Source organism: Neomonachus schauinslandi, chromosome 5 (genome assembly GCF_002201575.2).
Source record: "Neomonachus schauinslandi chromosome 5, ASM220157v2, whole genome shotgun sequence".
Taxonomy (NCBI): domain Eukaryota; kingdom Metazoa; phylum Chordata; class Mammalia; order Carnivora; family Phocidae; genus Neomonachus; species Neomonachus schauinslandi.
The window spans coordinates 166,003,070-166,023,313 of NC_058407.1; the positions used below are offsets into that span (position 1 = coordinate 166,003,070).

A 20,244-nucleotide genomic window follows, 5' to 3' on the forward strand; every position below is an offset into this window, starting at 1 on the left:
CCCGCCGTCCACCCCCCCCCCCCCCCCCCCCCCCGCCCTTGCCTCCTGCTTGAGGTCTGTTGCCGGAACAGGGCTCCGACTGGCCGGGGCTTGCCAGGATGCCCGAGGGGAGGCCCGTGTGAGGGCCTCGCTCTGCTGGGTTAGGAATCCGAGAGTAAACAGATCGAGTTTCCAGTGTCAGCTGGGCCTTCCATAACAGGCAGTGGAAAATGAGAATGTTCTCTGAGATGACTCAGCCTCCCGGCCCCCAGGTAGGGGCAGCCCCCGACCTCGGCTCTGCCCTGGTGACCAGCTGTCGGCCAAGCCCCAGGGGACAGCAGTGGGTGTCTAGGCTCGAGGACCCCTGCTCGGGGGGTGCAGTTCTGCATCATGCTGTCAGGATGAGGGCACGTGCGGCCGTCTTGGCTGACAGGTTGCTGTCCTCAGTTACCCCGTCTGTGAAATGGTATCAGCAGTTCCTCTCCCAGGGAGGGGGGTGGGTTGTGAAGTGAGTCCAAGACAGTGTAAGCAGAGAAATGCACATTGGAAGCTTGGACCACCGCAGCTGGAACCCTGGGAGTGACAGAATTGGGGTCCCCCTGGAGAGCCACCTTCATCGGGGAGGAGAAGAGAAGTTACTACAGGAAACGAAAGAGGGGCGTCACTGTCAGAAGTTGGAGGAGGCTGTGTGGTAGATTCCAGCGTCCAGGCGAAGGCCTTGGCCGGCCAGGTGGGGTCCAGCTGACCAAGGGCAAGGACAGGAGGGTGTGAGAGAAGAGACCTCTGGGCTGTGGCCAGGGGAGGTCATCGCTGAGCTGAGCCGCATCCTTCCGAGGGCAGAGGTTGGCCAGTGGCAATAGCCAGAGGGTTGGGGTGACCAGCTGGGGGAGGGGAGGGAAGAAGGTGGTGGCCCAGGGAGGAGATGGGGGTGAGGGAGACTTTTTTTAGGATGTTGGAAGCTTGAGCCTGTTTGTAGTTAAGACCAGGAAGCCAAAAATGAGCTGGAGTCCCGAGAGGGAGGGAGGGAGGCGCTCGTGGGAATGGCGAGAGAAGCTTGCCCTGGGGCTGGTTTTCTCTGGCCAGAGACGAGAGATAAGATGGGTGAGAAAACAGAGATGTTTTGAGAGGGGGCCCTCCCCCGCTGGCCTAAATCGGAGGAAACTGGGGGTGCAGGGTCAGGGTGCAGAGCCTGGGGGAGGGAGGGCTGAGCTGATCCTGCAGAGGGAACTGGGTGGAAACCAGGCCCTGGGGGCGATTTCTGGCTGGAGGTCACGGCTGAGAAGGTCCGTGCTGCACACAGGGCATCTGAGGATGGGGTCAGCCAAGGGGGCCGCCCAGGACACCCCGCCCCAGAGCCAGCAGCGGATGGCACAGAATCAGAGTGGCCGCGGGAGATGAGAGGCACTTGGGTGACCCAGGAGCTAGGGGCACTCAGGGCGTTGCCAGGCAACAGGGCAGCACGCCCAGCTTGGCTCTGCTGTCCTGTTATAGCCAAGCCCTCCAGGGACTGTGGTTTCCAGTTAATAGTGTCAGGGACTGGGGGTGGGGAGGGGGGCGAGGACAACTACGGATGGCTTTAGGGTCCAGTATTTTGATGACTGTTTAGCATCCCGACAAAGGGCTAGAAGGGTAGGTAGGAGTTGTGTGTGTGTCCTCAGCTGTCGTGTTGAGGAGCAGGGCATCTTGAATAAGCTCCCGGCTGTGTCAGGAGGAAACCAGGAGAACATCAGCCCCGAATCCAGACCGAAAGGAAGGAAAAAAACTGGTGTGTTGTAGACCCAGTGCTTTTACCCGCAAGGGGGTGCTGACCTCTCACCCTGGCCCCTGCGATCAGGGGAGGTTTGCCCCTCTCGAGTGGGGAGACAGACTCAGGGGGTGCGTAATTGTCTTTAGGCCACAGGATGTGAGCTCAAGTGTATCACTCTGCCCCGTCCTTGCACGGCCCACCTGTATTCACCTACCCGACTGATTCACCTTGGTACTGCCAAACCAGAGGAAAAGAAGGATCCAGACCATCACCTGGGTTTGACCAGGGGTCACCCCCATCCCATACTAACCCCGACCCCAGGTAACCCCATGTTCTTCATCCCCTTGCTTCTTTGTGTAGTTATTTTGCAACTACATGTGCTCTTAAAGGTGTATATTTTTTTTTAAGAGCAGTTCCTTTTAACCCTGCCAGAATAGACGATGCTGTACATAATGTTTGGGGACTGACTCTTCCATCTCCTATCATATTGTTGAGACTCATTCATATTTTGCAAGTCACCGTAGACTGTTCCTCTTGATGGCTGGGTAATAATCTTCTGTCATTGTCCACCTCCTTGCCCAGCAAGGGGCGTCTGGGTTTATAGCCAGCTTTCTGTTCCTGAGAACAGGCGGTTATAAACTCTCAGGTCCATGGCTTCCGCGAGAGGGTGGATGCCTCCCGGGGGAGGAGATGGATCACAGGGAACGTGTGCGGGCCACACCTGCCTCCCGGGTGCCCCCGCCTCAGAGACCGCACAGCATAGCGGACCTGAGGCCGTAACTGCCTTAACCTAACTGAGCCTCAGTCTTCCTGCTGGCGAAATGGGAATAATGAGTGCTACACGTCTATTCGGTTAGCGCCGATTACACACCGGCCGCGTCACCTCCTGTCCCAGGCATGGGGGGGCCTGGGTAAGACTCGGCCCATCTCCCAAGAGCAGGTGTGTTGCTAAGCACAGGCAGATCTGGAAGTGAATAATCTCTGATGTTATCATCACTGGGGAGTGATAGGCAGGGGCTTTGACCTGCCTGGGGGTGCTGGGCTAGGCTCCTTGGGCCTGTGTGAGACTCACCCATCCCTGGAGAGGGTAGGGGTGGGGGCCACGGGAATGGGGAGATCCGGAATCAGGCAGACATCATTTAACACCAGAGAAGCCAAGAATCTTCTCCCGCCTGCAAGGCCTGAGCACTCCCTGGACGGGAATGCTGTTGGGAAGTCCACTTCCGCCTGGGTTCCCAGGCCAGCTCCTCGACTCGCTGCTTCACATGACCACATGCGCTCAGGCAGGATCTTGAGCACTGCCCTGTGTGTTCAGTACCTCCTCAAATCCTACACTACCCTGCCAAACCTCTTTCAGAGATAAGAAAGCTGTTCCGGCCTTGTCTGGGGTAGGTGATAAAGCCGAGATCCACACTTGGGCCCTTTCCATCTCAGACCACCCCACCCAGGGAAGAAAGAGAACTACCAATCAGCTCATATGTGCCTTGCACTTGGCTATGTGTTCATGAGAGCAAGACGCAGGACTTCCCCAGACTTTGGTCCGACCCTGGCAGGACCCTTCCCACCCCCCACCTGGCTGCCCCAGGCCATTGGGACATGCATAAGGAGGCCTGTAGCTTTGGCCCTCGGTGCAGGACTAAGCTAGCCCGTTGCCCAGAGTTCCTTACCTTCTCCAGGTCTCCATAGAGGAAAGAATGGAGGTGTCAGCGGGGGGAGAGGGGGTTGGGGACCAGACTCAGAGGTGACGACAATCTGCCTACTGACCTCATCTCCTCGAGGTGTTGAATCTTATTTCCTGGCCGCCCACGGACCCATGCCCACCACCGCCAGCCTGGTCCAAACCACCGTTGGCTCTAGCTGGTGGCTCGTTGGTCTTAGGGCCCCCACCCATCCCTTACAGCGACCACCAGTCATCCTCCCTCCCCTGTGACCTGTCCCTCCCCCGCCACTCAGCCCCTCTGGCCTCTGTCACTCCTGGTGTGTGGCCACTCCTGGGACAGCAGCACGTTAGCTCCCCCTCCCCCCACAGGTCCTGTGGGGACCTTCCGGGTACGTGCTCAATTTCCCTTTTCCTCGTGGCCACACAGACCTAACTGAATTGACCATATCCGCCATTCCAAAGTGCGCACGTTGGTAGCATTAAGCATATTCACGTTGCTGGGCAGCCGTCCCCACCATCCCTCTCCAGAACTTCTCCATCATCTCAAACTGCAACTCTCTATCCATTCAGTGACTGCTGCCCGTCTCCCCCCCGCCCCGTAGCCCCTGGCAGCCACACCCTGCTCTGTCGGAATTCGCACCCCCTGTCCCGCCAGCCCCTTTGCCCCTTCTCCACTTTTTTTATTTGCACAGCAGCACACACCGCTGTCTGATGCACTGTTTTATTTTTTCTACCCCTCCACATAAACCCTGATTGTCTGATTCTTGGAGGTGTGTCCCCGAGCACCTGCCACAGTGCTTGACTCAGACAGGCACTTAATGATTGGTTTGTTGAGTGACTGAATGATCTCGCCGCTGAATTAAGCTGCTGCCTGGGTCTGGGAGCTTCCTCCTTGGGCCCTGCCCACCCTCTTTTTGCCATCCCGCCTGTGTGTGTCACCCTAGACCTTGCGAGCACCACGACCCACACGGTCATTGTCCTGGCCGCCCGTGACCTAAGCAGATTTTTTTTTTCCATCTTAACAGAAGAAGAAACCTCTTTTCGGGATTTTACCCTTCAAGTCACAGATGTGATGCAGGGCCTTTTTTCTACCTAAAACTTGAAACGGCAGCCTCCGGATGCCAAAGACAGTAGAAATGAAATGTAAATAACACAAGAGACCTAGCGAAGACCCAGGAGGAAGTAAAAAGGCCACGGCTGGTTGAGGAAAAAAAAGCCTGGCACACGCCATCCGCCTGGCTTTCCTTTGGGGAGAAAAGCCCTGGACCAGCATGAGGCCAGCGCACCTGTCGCTCACTGTATAGTGTGGAAGGCTCCCGCGCCATTGGCTGGGGCCGGCGGGGCAGGGGCAGGTGGTGGACCCCGACCCCTCCCCCTCTGCCCTGCTGCAGGGGGAGATGTGGCCCACCCAACAGGCTACCCTTGGTGAGAAACACTCCCGGCTTCCCAGGCTGAAATTCAAAACGGGCCCGTGAGCGTTCAGAGACCCCAGTAGAACAAAAGACTGAGAACAGTATGTCCACAGGTCCCTGGAACATGCTGGACGCCTGTTCTCAGCGCTGTGTGCAGGGCCCATCCGGTGTGCATGAAAACTGTGGTTCCCCAGCTGGCCGGGCTGTCATCCCAAAGTGTCTACACTTGTTCTGTGATGAGCCGGCAGGGTCTGGCTGACACGGGGCATCATGACCCTGCAGGAAGTGGGCTCCAGTCCCAGACGGGGTCTGGCTCCCACAACCACCTCCCACCTGCCCTAGATTCAGGTCCTCGGCTCGGGACTCTGCACAGGGGGCACAGCCTGCCGGGACCCTCCGCCAGCCAGCAGGGGAACAGAGAAGGCAAGACGCATGCCCACAGGGGCCCCCACCTCCTTGGCTCCCCTGATCTCCCAGGTCCACCTGCTCAGACACGCTGGATGTCTGTGAAGGTCCCTCGGCCTCTCTGTGGCGTGTCAGGGAGCTGGAGGGGGGGTCAGGCCCAGGGCTGCAGGACTGACCCCAGCACAGTCACTGGGGATCTTGGGCTGAGCCTCTTCCATCGTAACCCATCATGCTGGCTCCCTGGTGGGGGCTGGGCCACTGGTTAGGTGGATGGAGACTTTTCAGGCAAAGCTTAATGCTTGGAGGGTCAAGTGTGCAAGAGCCGGCCCCGCACGGGACCTCAAAGGTGGCTCAGTCCATCCTCCCGATGGAGACTCCATCCCTCCTGCAGCCCGCCCACGTGGGGCTCAGCCCCTCGGAGAACCGACAGCTAGCTGGCTTTAGAGCTTCTCTTTACTGGGAATACAAGCCGGCCTCCCTGTGACCGCCCGTCAGCTACCTCTGCCGTCCAAGAATAAATAACCAGCATGTTGTGTTGAGTGCTAACTGTAGTTACACCGGGCCTTCGCTTATTGGTGTTTCTTCAGCAACAACCCTGTGAAGTAGGGTTATCATCCCCATTGTGTACATGAGGAGACTGAAGCACAGAGAGGTTAAGCAACTTACCTGAGGTCACACAGCCATAAGCAGCACTGCTTCCATCCTATGGAACACAACAGCCAAGGAGAAGTAAAGGTGGCGGCTGGACTCTTCCTCCAGGCCGAAAGGGGCACAGCCTGGAATCCCCGGAGTCCCTCTGGGCATGCTCTGTGTTGGCCATGAGGCTCTGAACAGACACAGGCTTCCTGGTATGGGCTGCCTACATCTCGTACCCCCTGTTCTGTTCAACAGAGCGCAGTGATGCATTGGCACCCCCTGGATGGGAGACTCGCATGATTCTTGGGGTGTGTCCTGAACCACAAGCTGCTGTTCCCCAGTCTCCCGCCTTCATTGCTCAGGGCTGTAGAGTTTTATGTCCTGTCTACCTGATGGCTCCAGCAGAACCTGCTGGGCAATGGTCACACACGGTTGCATGGGTTGTGCACTGCCCAAACTCTGTGAGCACTCTTCATAGAGACCATGAGATGAATGAGCCCTGCCCCCAGAGCTGTGATACACCACCCGCCCAGCTGTCTGGACAGCAGATATGTCTTGGGTTCTAATCCGAGCTGGTTGGGATTTTGCCTGCCCTTAAAAGGTGTTTTCCACATAGACTCCATGGTTTCTAGGATCATCTTTCTGTGCCTTCCTGGCCAGGCCCCTTGAGGTCACCCTAGTGGGGAGCTGGCGGGGCTCCATGTGGCCCAAGCTGGGGCTGGACGGGAACCAGTCCACCCTCACCGTACAGAGGAATGGAGCAGCCCAGGGCTCACCACACCCAGCTGCCAAGTTGGGACTAGTATGCAGGTCTTCACACTTTCCCAGCCTGCTTTATTTTCCTTGTTGTTCCATCCCGTTCCTGAGTACGGGCATCCAGAGGGCACCCCGCTCTCCTCCTCCTCCTCGGGTTTCCTAATAGCACTGAACAGAGGCTGGCTAATTGCTGGGTTTTGGTCCTCTCTCCAGCTCCTCATAGACAATGTACAGAGAGGCCACAAACGCGGGGGGGCCAAGCATCTGGAGTGTGGCTCTAGCCATGACTCACTAGAAGGTTGGGAGTGGAGACTTTAGTGTCTCCCAGAGGCAGGGTAAGTTAAAGCAGTGCCACACAAAGGGCCAGGAGGGTTTGTCTGATCGGGGCTTTGCTGGCTTGGGGGGAAGTTTGTGGCCATAGTCCACTTTTTTGCTCGTTGGACAATGAATGTTGATTCTATTCCCAGCCTGTGTCAGGTACTAGGTGTATGTACAGAGAATCTATAGTCTTTGCCAATGAGAGCTTATGGTCTGCTGGGAAGAATGAATATTATTAGTAATAGGTTGTGGAAAACACCTGGGACCATCATGCACAGTTGCACAGATTGTGCACTGCTCAACTATAAGGGCATACTTCACATAAACTGTGAGATGAGTGAGTTATGACATACCTGTCCACGGTGGCTTTAATGTCTTTTCGTAGACATAACATAAGGCTGTAGGCTGTCAAGGAGGGCCACACCCCTACGGTGGGAGGTGAGGGAGACGGAGCGGTCGGTGCCAATCTGAAAAGGCTTTACCCCAACGAAGATGCTTAAACTGGGTCTTGGAGAATGAGCAGCAAGTCTCCAGCCAAAGAAGAGGGAAGGGTACACTGGGCAGTGGAAAGACCATTTGCCAACCTTTGGAGGCATGAGACTGGGAGGCAGACCAAGAGTGGGGGAACAAGGCAAGGTAGGAGGCTGGTGTGGTTTCCAAGGCAGGAGTTCACGTGGAGGGGAGTGGTAGGCAGGGGGGAAACTTGAGAGCAACTCGCGGTGGGGGGGGCAGGGGTAAGGCAGGTGGGGCTAGCGACATGCAGCCAGGGGCCTGACTCCCTGAGTTTGGCCAGAGCAGCAGTTGCGGCCCCTTCGGTCTGACTCGCCCTCCCGGGGGCCTGCCCACACACCAAGGCGCACATTTCGAGATGGATATCCAACAGCTGGGCCTCAGGGGCCCTTGACCCCGGGAGACGGGTCACATCAACAACATATTTGTACCCCATTTACACAGAAGCCGAGGCTGCCTTCTGCTGGGGTTTATGCCTTCTGGGACGATTTATATGGTCTATTTCTGGAACATCCCTCACGGCCAAGAGGGCACAGGGGGTAAGTGCCATCTCTGTTTCTCATCACAGATAACTGGGTGGCCACTCCCCACACCAAGCGAGTACCTGTTCGTGGCAATCTCGTGACTGGAGAGGGGTGGGGCTCCCAGGGCTCTTTCTGGGTGCACAGGGGTACCCAAGAAGGAGCCAGGCCAGACCGGTGATTGCCACTTTCTGAGGTTATAATTTGCTATTGTCCCCGAGCAATTACAGATTTCATTTGTCCGGGCAATATTGCAAGTTGGGTATGGGACAGACAGGGACAGAGATGTGATCTGAAAGCCAGAGAGCTGGAGAGAGATTGAAGAGTGTGTGCTGTTGGTTAAGCAGAATGTCAGTGGGGAGGAGCATGCCACCTCGTTAATGACTCTGGCTCGAGCAATTTCTTTCAAGTCAGGTACATTAATGGGGCGTCTGGGAGGCTCCGTTGGTGAAGCGTCTGCCTTCAGCTCAGCTCATGATCCCAGGGGCCTGGGATCGAGCCCCACATCTGGTTCCCTGCTCAGCAGGAAGCCTGCTTCTCCCCCTCCCCCGCCGCCTTCTCTGTTGAATAAATAAATAAAATCTTTTTAAAAATTAATTAAAAAATAAAGTCAAGTACATTGGGGGATAATTTACATATAGTAAAATTCACCCCTCTTAAGGTATAATTCTTTGAGTTGTGATAAACATATATGCTCTTATAACCACCACCATAACCAAGGTACCAAGCACTCCTGTCACCCCAGAAAGTTCCCTGATGCCCTTCTAAAGTCAACCCCAACCCAACCAATCCCTCCTCTGTCCTTAGAGGCCCAGAATGTCCTAGAAATGGAATCAGATAATATGTAACCTTTTGAGTCTGGCTTTAACTTTAGCAAAACGCGCTCACGATCCATCCGCCTTATTGCACGAACCAGTAATTCATCCCTTTGGATTGCTGACCAGTATTCCGTGGGGCCGATGGGCCGCCGTGTATCCAGTTCTCCAGGTGAAGGGCCGACATTTGGGGTGTTCCCAGTTCGGGGCGATCACAAAGGAAGGCCGTAAACGTTGCATGCTGGTCTTTATGTGGTCCTGGGTGTTCAGTTCTCCCGTGATTACCCAAGAGTGGGGTTGCCGAGCCGTGTGGTCTGCGTATGTTTAACTTTGTAAGAAACTGCCAACCTCCTCCAAATGGCTGGACCATTTTGCATTCCTGTCGATTCCAGTTGCTCTCATTCCTTGTGAAAAATTTCAAGAATAAAGCAAATAAGGGAAGGTTGTGTGGCCAGGCAGCTGAGGGGAGATGCACCATCCCCACCCCCCACCCCATCCCCTGCAACCCTGCATCCCCTCCGAGATTCTTTTCCGTTTGAACCTTTGTAGAAGTGCTGTTTGGGCCCTTGCTGGGGTTGCTTGTTGGACATCTTGCTGTTAGGGCTTCCCGTGATGGATGGGTTTTACACATTGGGCACAGAGCCCAAGCTCAAGAGCCACAGTGACATCAGATAAATGATCACAGGCCATTTCCTGCACGCGGCTGCTTGTGCATGCCATCTTTCCCTGCAGGGGTTCTGGGGCCGTTCTAGCTGGATGAGGGACAGGGAGACAGGCAGTGAGGGCCGGTGAGCCCCCCCTCACCTGGCCACAGAAAGCCCCACGTGTCTGCCAGGCACTAAGAACGGACTCGGGGACAAGACATGCAGAGACAGAGTGAGTGCCAGCCCCTGACTTCGGGAAATCAATGGGCTCGTTTAGGGCAGAAATGAGCAACGTACACCCCAGGCTAAGCCAGTATTACCAAAGATGATGGGGGGCAATTCAGGGATCCATGACCCGCCCCCCAAATGGCACCGACGGTCACACCTCTTTCTCGTGCAAGGAAGAACAGTATCCTAAAGCCTGGGCTGCTGGTTGGGTGACTTGAATTAGGTCTTAAACGACCATGGGAACTCTCAAGTTGGTGAGGAGAGGGGCTGGGACCAGGGGAGGGGGGGCAGGAACAGAGGCCCAGAAGTCGGGACGTGGGGAGGGGGCCCACAGAAAAAATACTTCACCTACATTCTCCCTGCAAGAGCCGCCCTTCAGCTGCGGCTTCCCCTGGGAAAAAGTGGGATCGAAGACCCTTAAGCTGTATGGGGGCCTAGAGGCTGGCCAGCTCAGGGGTCCACAAAGATTGGAGGGGTGCAGAGGGGACGACCAGCCTCTCTCAGACCTCCTGAGTCGGAACTGGAGGGCAGCATAGGGGGAGATACGCAGCTTACTGGAGGTCACCCAGCAGCCTGGGGTCAGAGCTCTGGGTAAACCGAGCCACCTGCCTCTGGGTCACAGGGTCCTGCCAGGTCTGAAGTGGGACTAACAGCGATATTCTCTGTCCGTCCATCCACCATCCAGGTGCAAGTTCTTCAGTCTGACTGAGACGCCGGAGGATTACACCATCATTGTTGATGAGGAGGGGTTCCTGGGTAAGTACTTCTGTCACCCGGGCTCGGCTGGACTGTGGCCTATGGTCAGTGTTGGCTGCCCACCACCTTATTTCTGCCCCCGCCCGCTGCCTTATTCTGCCCGCCGCCCACTGCCTTATTTCTGCCCCCGCCCGCTGCCTTATTTCTGCCCGCCACCCACTGCCTTATTTCTGCCCCCCACCCACTGCCTTATTTCTGCCTCCCCACCCATTGCCTTACTTTTGCCCCCCTCTCCTTCTGGCGAGTGGGTTAGAAAGTCAGCAGAGTCTGTTTTCTTCTCTCCCCGCGCCCTGCCTCCCCCGCGTCCTCTCAGTTTTATTTAGTAAAGTGCATTATGTTGGTCCTGGTCTCACGCAACAGTGAACATTCGTTTGCGCTGACCACTGCACGCTAATTTATGAGGAGGTGGTATTATGTGCATCACACCGGTGGGGAGCTGCGAGCGGAGGGGAAGTCACGTGCCCAGGCTCACAAGCCACCGAGCAGGGCTCCCCCCAGAGCTGGCGTTCCCGCCAAGCCCCTCAGTTCCGTTCTTACAAGCCTACAGAGAGTGCAACAGATTCCACATTTTTATAAAAACCCTCTTCCGTCCCGAAGACAACTCCTGGTCCCTCTTTCATGTTTCTCTTTCCAATTTTACTGGGCGTGAGTTGTCTCTTTTTAATTTGCGTGCGATCATATTCTGGAGAGAAATGTTTGCACCTGACGTTGTAACGTACCGTTTCCTCTCGCGGTCCACGTCGTGGTGGATGTGGCCTGCCTCCTTGCCCGGTGCCCTACGCTTAGAATCCAAGTGGGGTTTCATGGTTCTCCAGGGATAAATTTATGAACTCCTGAAATGTGTGACCTTTATTCTTACTCCAGGCTGATTCCTAAAATGGGGTCTGAGACCTGGCATTATGGGGTCAGAAGCTGTTTGTGTGGTTCTCAGGGCAAGTTGACGGGGGCCACCGTATTAGACCATTCTCACTGGTGAGCAAGGGGAGCCCTGGAGGAATTGACTTCACCCCTACGCTCTGTCATCCTTATGCACCCCTGCTCATCATCAGAGGTGTTTGTCTGGTCATTCATTCATTCATTCATTCAGCAGACACTTTCTGAGCCTAGGAGCCACAAACAGGAACTTTTGCCTTAACCACAAAGTGTGGTCCCAGGAAGAATGTATGCTTGGGCAACCCAGAACCATCTCCGCGTTTGTGTGGGCCCTGCTGAGAAGCATGGTACCTCAGACACAGAAGGAACGCCCCAGAGCGTGTCTGCTCTAGGAGCAGATACCCTGGCAGCTCCGTGTCCCCAGACGAATCGAGGCAGCAAATGAGCGAGCACGGTGAGCAGGGAGGGAGGGAGGCTGTAGCCGCAGGCCCCGGCGAGCCGGTTTTGCAGGCCCTGGAAGCCCACGTTTGTAGGAATCGTCAAGCCCCTGGGAGGCGTCGGGCAGGTGAACGGCTGCCTGTCCCGAGCCAGCCCCCGGGCTTGCAGGAGGCAGCGCTGACGGAGCCCCTCTGACCCCATGAGCCCCAGAGTCTGCCAGCTACCCACAGTTAGATGTAGAGTCGTGATTGCAATGGGGGCTTTGCCGGAGACCCCAGAGGAGGGGCCCTTAAAATAGGAGGCAAGACAGCAGAGAGCAGATCCATGAGCACCCTGAATCGACGAATACCGACTTATCTCCCTGCCCCGACAGGGCTTCTCGCTGCAGAGACTATGCTAATAAGCCCTGGGAAAGACTCTTATTAGCCTCATCTTATAGACAAGGAAAGTGAAGCACAGAAATGGATGTCACCTGCCCGAGGCCTCACGGTTGGTGTCTTCTCTGGATGCTTCCAGGGGCCAGGCCCTAGGCGAGGGAGCGCAGAAGTGCAGGCATCCAGTCTTTGCCCCCAGGGGGCAGCTTACGGCTCTGGGAGGACAGAAACACAGGAGCCAGAATTACAGTAGCAATAGAGAGTGGTGCCCCGCCTGGCTGGCAGAAGTGCAGTCCGAGGGGACTGCCCGGAGGAGGCAGTGCTCGAGGCAAACCCAACTAGATGAGTAATGAGCCCACCTCGTGGAACCTGGGAAGTTGGGAGTGGGGAGGCTTCCAGAATGGAGGGTTGCCTGGCAGTCCCAGGGAACTGGAGGTGAGAAGACAGAACAGAAGGAGATGGGGCAAGGGAGGCCAGGAGAGACAGAGGCAAGGGGGAGCCAGTGAAGGGTCTCATCTGATCTTGAAGGGTTTGCCTGGAGGAGAGAGCCGAGTAAGAAGGCTGGCGCAGTGAGGACAGAGCGGGGAATCAAGAAAGATTCCAAATCTGAATTTACCTGGGCCTTTTTCCTGAGCTCCACTGCTGATCAGCAGGGAGCCTCACACTGTATTTGGGCCTGGAAGAACTGGTGAGCCTTCAGCATGTCCCTTTCTGGGGAGCTCAGAAGAGGAGGCTTTGGGGGAGCTTATGTAGTCAGGGAAGGCTTCCTGGAGGAGGCAATTTTTGCTGCCCTTGAAGGGCCGAGGAGGGAGAGAGCATGTCAGGTGGAGGTGTATGAGTAAGTATAGAAGCAGCAGAGACCAGGTCCAAAAAGCATATGGAAATGTAGGTTCAAACGAAAAAGAGGTGAGCAGTGTCAGTTTGACCTTATTCTGCAGGCAGTAGGGAGCCATTGAAGGTTGCTGAGTGGGAGAGAGTCGTCATTGGGGCTGGACTCAGGAAGAGGCACCCGGGGTGAGTGTGCAGGAGGGGAGAGAGTGTGAGGTGGGGGCCTCCCCGGGGGTAGGGGAGTGAATAAGCAGGCTTTGTCCAAAGTGAGGTCTTTAGGCCCAGGCTGAGACCCTAACTGGCCCAGGGAGGGAATTACCACAATCCTGAAACCCTGACATTCCCTGGAGCCATTAATAATCGCCTGGACTCTCCCCAAACCTTTTCCGGTGGCCGGAGCAATAATAATGTCTTCAGTCTGGGGAAGGGAGCTCCGGGAAAACAGGTGTAAATTATTCGCCCAGCAGGGGCTGAGAGGAGGGGTCCTTAACCCCATGACTTCTGGGTAGGGGTCTCGCTTCCAGGCTGCGATTCCTGGTCAGCACACCCGGGCTGCTTGAATTATCTATTACTGCCCAAGAAAAACCGTGTACATTTATGGGAGTGTAGCATCTCTTGCACACATGCTGGTCAAAAGGTGGGGGGAGGATGTCCTTGAGAAGCGCCTCCCGGCCTCACCCTGGCCTAGGATGGGAAGACCCAGGTTCGGATCCAGCTCTTGTAGCTTCACGGCTCCCCGGGGCCTCCTCCCCAAGCACAGCATCACCTGTCCCTTCTGCAAGGTGCCCACGTGGCCATCCGATGCGCATGCACTCGATCGGCGTCATTCTGTCCTAGATGAGCTGTGGTTCCTCTGCCCGGCTGCGCTGTTGGATTTTCGGGAGCACCCAGGTGTTCGTTTGAAATCCCTCTGGGTCGCACACTTGCCCGTGAGTCTGTCTCTGCCCCACGTGTTAACGACTGCTTTGCAGCGAAATTGCGCATTTATATAACTCTTGATGCGTGTTGCCCAACTGCCATCGAGAAACCAGCAAAACTCCGCTAGCAGTGTACTAACAGAAAAGGCTCTGGCATTTGGTGAGCACTTGGACGCCAGGCACTTAGCTAAGCGCTTGATGGGGATTATCTCATTTAATCCTTCGAAGCATCTTCTGGAGCTGATCCTGATTTCATCATTCTGCATTTGCAACTAAGAAACGGAGGGGCGTTGCCTTTGCCCACAGTCATCGAGGCAGGATTAAACCCGCCCACCTGACCCCAGGACTCTTGACCCTGCTGCGGGCCGGGCAGGAGAAGCCTGAGAAGCACAGGCCGGGTGGGGAGCATGCAGCTGTGTAGCACGGGGACCCGCGGGTCCTGCAGCCGGAACAGGGGAGGCCTGGGGAGGGGGGTTGGGTACAGTGAGGAGGGCAGCACGGGGGGACGCGGGGGTTCCACCCAGCCACAGAGCCGCCCCAGTCGGTGGCTGAGGGCGACAAGACGCCGTTAACCTCCACTACCACAGAGCATGTGCAGCTCCGACAGGCTATTTTTAGAGGCTTGTACTATGTGCGGTGACAGAAATAATCCATTTTAGTTTTGGAATGGGTCCACTTTTCCTCTAGGGAAGGGCAGGCTCGCTGCCTCCTGGTCAGCCTCCTGGCAGCTCATCCCCTCGGCCCCAAAGTGGCACCTCAGGCACCCTGAGGCTTGGTCCGGGGTGAGGATGGGCCCCAGGCAGGACTTCCGCTCCCCCCACCCCTCCACCCCAGTATTTTGAGGTCCCAGGGGCCAGAAGCAGCAGATACTGCGGTTTCCAGCTACTTTTGCTCTTCTGACAAAGCTCGCACTTCTGGAGGTATCAGAGGGGGTGACCGCCGGTCCAAAGCTGCCCACCGTCAGTGGGTTCTCTCCAGGGCCGAGAGTCAGGAGCAGCAAGCAGGCCCTGAGGCCGGGAGCAGGGCAGGCAGACCCATCCCGGCCGACCCGCTGCCCAGACTGCCCGATAGTTGGACTGACCTGAAATCCTCTGTCCCCCCCCAACCCCCACCACCCCATGTCCCATTTTCAGCTGGCTTCAGGCCTGGGCTTCTCCCTGGGACTCATCCAGACCTGCCGAGAGACTCCCCAGAGCAGAGCCTTGGCTACACCAGCACCCCTTAAAAACACACACCCCCCAGCACTTCACTGACTTGGAGGGGACGCGCCTTCCCACTGTATCTGCCACAGCTTCCCAGCAGCCTGGGCCGGGGCTGGGAATGGCACCCGCTCCCCCTGGGGCCCTTGGCCCGACCCTGGGAACTTGGGTATGGGAGCAGGGGATGGTGGTGAAGGCCACCCCCCACCTCGGGTCTGGCAGGGCGACCGAGCTGGGCAGAAGGCGGCAAGCCGGGAAGGTAGATGAGTGGGATCGTGGGCTGGACCGAGCAGAGAGGCAGGGCGAGCTGCCCCCATCCCTCATCCTCGTCTCGCACCCCTGTGCGCCATGTGCTGAACATGGCTGAGGACAAAGCAGACAAGGCCACCACCCCCCACGGTAGCCGCTCACTGCGCGCACAGCCATCAGAAGTGAAATGAATCAAAATGAAATAAAATGTACCATCTTCTTTCTTCTGTCGCATTAGCCACGTTTCTTCTGTCCGCTCTGAAGCCACGTGCGAGTGGCTACCATTTTGGGCAGCTCAGGTGTAGACCCCTCCCCATCGCTGCACAGAGCTCTCTTGGAAAAAGGACCTTGGCTTTTATCCGAAGGACGAGGGAAGCTGCTGGGTGGTTTTGGGTCGAGAGGAACCTGGCAGGGAAGGCAGAGGGCCGGTTCGCAAAAGCTGATGTGGTCTTGTGCTAGCATGCGGCGACATAAGATATAATTGACCCTTCCAGAATTTTCCCAAGAAGGCTGAAGGGTTTCTGCCCTACTGGAAAGGGGCATTTTCAAACTTTCATCATTAAGTATGTTAAAACGATGGCTGGCCGCTCTTGGGGCCGCGTGGCTCACACCCAGCGCACGGAAACACAGGAAGCGTTGGGCGGACCATCTAACAAGCCTGGACCATCAAGGTACCCCGGCCCTCGGTGGCTCCTGGGGCTGTCTCTGCAGAAGGTGGCAAGGTTGGGGGGCTCACAACGCTGCCCCTGGGTCCAGGCCCCTTAGAATTTCAGAATTGAGCTCCTGGTTCTGGGGAGGAGGTTTTCTCTGGTGGTCAGACTATTTTTCTTCCGACACCCAGTGACAGTGAGACTAGATGCAGAAGCCCGAGGCCCAGGGCCTCTTAAACGCCTTTCCTCCTGCTCTTCCTCCCAAACCTCTCCCCTTTTCTGGGAAGCCGCCTGCCCCTCTAGCCAGTCTGGCTGGGATGGTCCCTTCTGAGGCAGCAGGACCAGTGGGCAGCCAGGCTGTGGTTACCATGGGGCGACTGGAGCTAGGCAGGTGGGAGCCCAGGTGGGGCCTCCCTCAGTTTCCCCTCCTCGGAAGCCACGTTGCCTTCCCCGGGGTGACACTATCATCATCACAGTCTCCCTGATTCGCCAGTGTCTGGGCCCCTCTTCCTGGCCCCCGCCCTACCTGGGGACCTGGTCAGACCGGGGTTTGAGTCCTGGTTCTTGTTTCCCTGAGGGATCTCCAGCAGATCCCCGGCCCCCTTGGCACGCTGGTTTGTCCCGCATGTGGTGGGAATGACGGTCCTGACACGGTGTGTGTGAGCAGGCACCTGTGATGCAAAGCGAGTCCCACGCGCAGCCTGTGTGGGTGGAGATGCGTGCACGTGCGTGTGCCCATGTCCTGCGGCCCCACGGGCAAGCTCCCCGCGGGCAAGCTCCCCGCGTGCTCTCTCTGCAGGACCAGGTAGAGCAGGTGAGCAGGCGGATTCCAGCTCTTTCTGAGCTAGTCAAGGAGACCTGGTGATTGCTGCCACTCTGACCCTCCTCCACCCTGCCCCCGCCAGCGCCAACCCCAGGATCCCTGGGCTCTCTGGAGGAGGGACTTGGGTGACAGTCACTGTTGCCAAACGGTGGCACCCTGCGGAGCCCTCCTGGAGCCGCGTGTTCTTCCAGAGTGCAGGTCTGACAGAAGCAGGGAGAGAAATCCCGGGCCCCCCACCCTGTCTCCTGGCTTCCCCTCCACCCCCCAGCCCTCCTGAGAGGTTCCCGGGAACTGGTATGAAAACCAGGGGGAAGGGGGGGTGCCTGGGTGGCTCAGTCGGTTAGGCGTCTGCTTCTTGGTTTTGGCTCAGGTCATGATCTCAGGGCCGTGAGATCGAGCCCCATGTCGGGCTCTTCACTCAGCAAGGAGTCTGCTTGAGATTCTCTCTCCCTCTGCCCCCCACCCCCGTACACACGCTCGTTCACTCTCTCTCTTGAAGAAATAAGTAAATCCTAATAAAATAACCAGGGGGCCTGTTCCACCCATTTGAGGGCAGCCCCTGACAGCCAGAAGGGTGGTGGGAACTGGAAATAAAATCATTACTCGCTGCTGAACACCCATTGTTTCATGGGTGAGACCGTAGAAGCCCAATACAGATAAGCCACTTGTCGCTCAGGCTCCTGCCCTGCCAAGTGGTCAGGCACATCTGAGGTCCTCTGAGGGCCTTCCCTGCTCGGTCCTCCCAGGGTGGGACCTCTGATTCCATCCTCCTCTGACAGATAAGGGCACCGAGGCCCAGAGGGCAGGGACTGGCCGGGGTCCCACAGCTGGCCTGCACCTCTGTCCCCATCTCTGCAACCCGCCCTGCCCGGAGGACCCATCAGTCACAGGCCCACCTTCCATGTGTCATCCCCTTCCCTCCCCTTGCAGAGCTGCCCTCCTCGGAGCACCTGAGTGTGGCGGACGCCACCTGGCTGGCCCTGAACGTGGTGTCAGGCGGGGGCAGCTTCTCCAGCTCGCAGCCCATCGGCGTGACCAAGATAGCCAAGTCGGTCATCGCCCCACTGGCCGACCAGAACATCTCCGTGTTCATGCTCTCCACCTACCAGACAGACTTCATCCTGGTGAGCCGGGGCCCTGCTCAGAGAGAGGTCAAGGGTACCTTGGGGTCATGGGTCAAGTGTCAGCATGGCCCCGGTGGGACCGTGGGGCTCCGTGCAGCCCCACACACCGCCTATTTGTTGCAGACCGTGCTGGGTTCGACCTGGAGGCCAGGATGTGAGGGCTGGGAGCACATGCAGGGAGGGGTGGCAAGAGTGTCTGGTCACAGGGCCCGCAGGGGTTCCAGGCTCCCATCCCCCACCAGCGTGGCGGGAGGGATGGGGGAAGCTGGTTCTGGGCGCAAAATCTCAGAATCAAGGGGGTCGGTGCCCGTGGTCGGGGACCACGGGACACTCACATCCTTGACTCCCCATCCCCAGGTGCGCGAACGGGACCTGCCCTTTGTTACTCACACCTTGTCATCAGAGTTCACCATCCTGCGGGTCGTCAATGGAGAGACGGTAGCAGCTGAGAACCTCGGCATCACCAATGGCTTCGTGAAGCCCAAGATGGGTGAGTTGAGGGGGCTCTCTGCAGGGCAGACCTCGAGAAGTCGCCAGGACCTACCCCAGAGCAACCCCATTCTCAGAGCATTCATTAAGCACCAGGCATAACACAGTGCGACAGTCCTGGTCAGACCCTGCTCTCGAGGTCTAACAAGGGCAGGGGACGTGGACACAACCAGTGATGGCCAGAGGCCACTCCTCACCCATCCAGGGTATCAGGACGGGCCTCCCAGAGGCAACGACTCTCTAACTGAAGCTTGGAGTCCAAGTAGGAGCTCAGCCTGGTGGTAGAGGTTGGAAAGGTCTTCCATTCCAGGCAGACAGCAGGGCATGTGCAAAGGCCCGGGGGTCTGGAAGTGAGCCTGGAGAATCAGGAGAGTCGTGGGTGGTACTGGAGGCTGCAGAAGGTACAGGGGCAGGTCCCCCAAAGCAGCTGCCTGCTGACCCCACCCCTCATCGGGCCCTCCTCCTGCCCCATGCCTCTCCTCCTCCCGGCCTCAGTGCCCACTGTCTTTGCTCTCGCAGTCCAGAGGCCTGTCATCCACCCTCTGTCCAGCCCAAGCAACAGGTTCTGTGTCACCAGCCTGGACCCTGACACGCTTCCTGCGGTCGCCACACTTCTCATGGACGTCATGTTCTACTCCAACGGGTACGGCCCCCTTGGACGTGAGAGGCTGCGGGGTGGGCCAAGGGGACACGACTCTGCCTGGGAGCCCCAGTCTGAGTGGGGAGACACAAAAGCCACCACCTGCCCTGGAAGCTAGTCTGGGAGGGGGTGGATCATGGCTCTACCCAAAAGCTGTGCTCTGAGAATCCCAAAACTTGGTGAAGCCCCAGGGCCATATGTCCATGAAATGAGCACCCCACTCACTGTCCCCTGAGCTCCAAGGGCAAGCCGGGTCAGCAGGGGAGCCAGGAGCTCGGGGGTTTTCATTCGGCAGACAAGAGGCTTTGCATTTTACCTCGGAGCAGATTTTAGCGGGGTGGGACCAGGGGCCAGTGAGCTGGCAGTGACCACACACTGTGCCCCAAGCTGTGGCTCGGCGCAGGGACAGAGAAACCCTGTCCAGCAAGGGGCGGGGGTGGTCTGCACCGAGAGCCGGCTGGGTCTCTGGCTCTGTGAAGTGTGGTGCTCACCTCCGTGAACGCCGTGGACTCGTCTGCATCTCAGATGGGGAGACCGAGGGTGGGAGCAGAGGTTCAGGGTCACCCAGCAGGGCAGGATCAGGGCCAGGGCTTGGCCCCAGCTTTCCCAGGCTGGTGGGCCGGCGGGCAGGCCAGGTGGGGGTATGGGTGTGGCGGGGGGTCCACTGCATCCCTCACCACCCCACCCGCTGGCCCCCAGAGTGAAAGACCCCATGGCTGCCGGGGAGGACTGTGGCCATATCCGCTTCTTCTCCTTCTCCCTCATTGAGGGCTACATCTCCCTGGTGATGGACGTGCAGACCCAGCAGAGGTGAGTGGCCCAACTTATGGACGACACGCAGTTCAGACAAAGGCCCGGGGCCGTCGGGGTGCTGTTGGTCCCTCAGACCCCTCTCTGGAGCTGGGTGGGGGGGAAGGTGTTCCAAAGCCCACTCCCAGCCCTGCCTTCCCATTCTCCCCCACATGAGGGGGGCTTAGGAGGGGGCCCCGACGGCAGCAACAGCTCCAACCAAGGGATCACGACCAACGTCAGCCTCTGGGGTTTGTCTCTCTCTCCTTGTTAAGGTTCCCTAGTAATTTGTTGTTCACCAGCGCATCTGGAGAGCTCTGGAAGATGGTGCGGATCGGAGGACAGCCCCTGGGATTTGGTGAGCCCCAGGGAGGGGGGAGGGCGGGGACTGCACCAGCAGGCGGGGGCCTAGCATTGCCCAGCGCCGTCCGTCAGGGCTCACTCACCCTGCGGTACAGACAGGG

The 20,244-nt window shown here is 57.7% G+C and overlaps 1 protein-coding gene across 2 annotated transcripts in view; it reads left to right on the forward strand.

Moving 5' to 3' along the window:
- CASTOR2 (cytosolic arginine sensor for mTORC1 subunit 2) overlaps positions 1-20,244 on the forward strand; it is a 49,847-nt gene that overhangs the window by 23,291 nt on the left and 6,312 nt on the right. The window contains exons 2-7 of one of the 2 annotated variants that reach the window (XM_044915129.1): positions 10,317-10,387; positions 17,669-17,862; positions 18,220-18,352; positions 18,871-18,999; positions 19,693-19,801; positions 20,056-20,138. In XM_044915129.1, the coding sequence (XP_044771064.1) occupies positions 10,317-10,387; positions 17,669-17,862; positions 18,220-18,352; positions 18,871-18,999; positions 19,693-19,801; positions 20,056-20,138 (719 nt within the window). Of the gene's footprint in view, positions 1-10,316; positions 10,388-17,668; positions 17,863-18,219; positions 18,353-18,870; positions 19,000-19,690; positions 19,802-20,055; positions 20,139-20,244 lie in introns of both variants that reach the window. The other variant, XM_044915128.1, reaches the window with a different exon arrangement.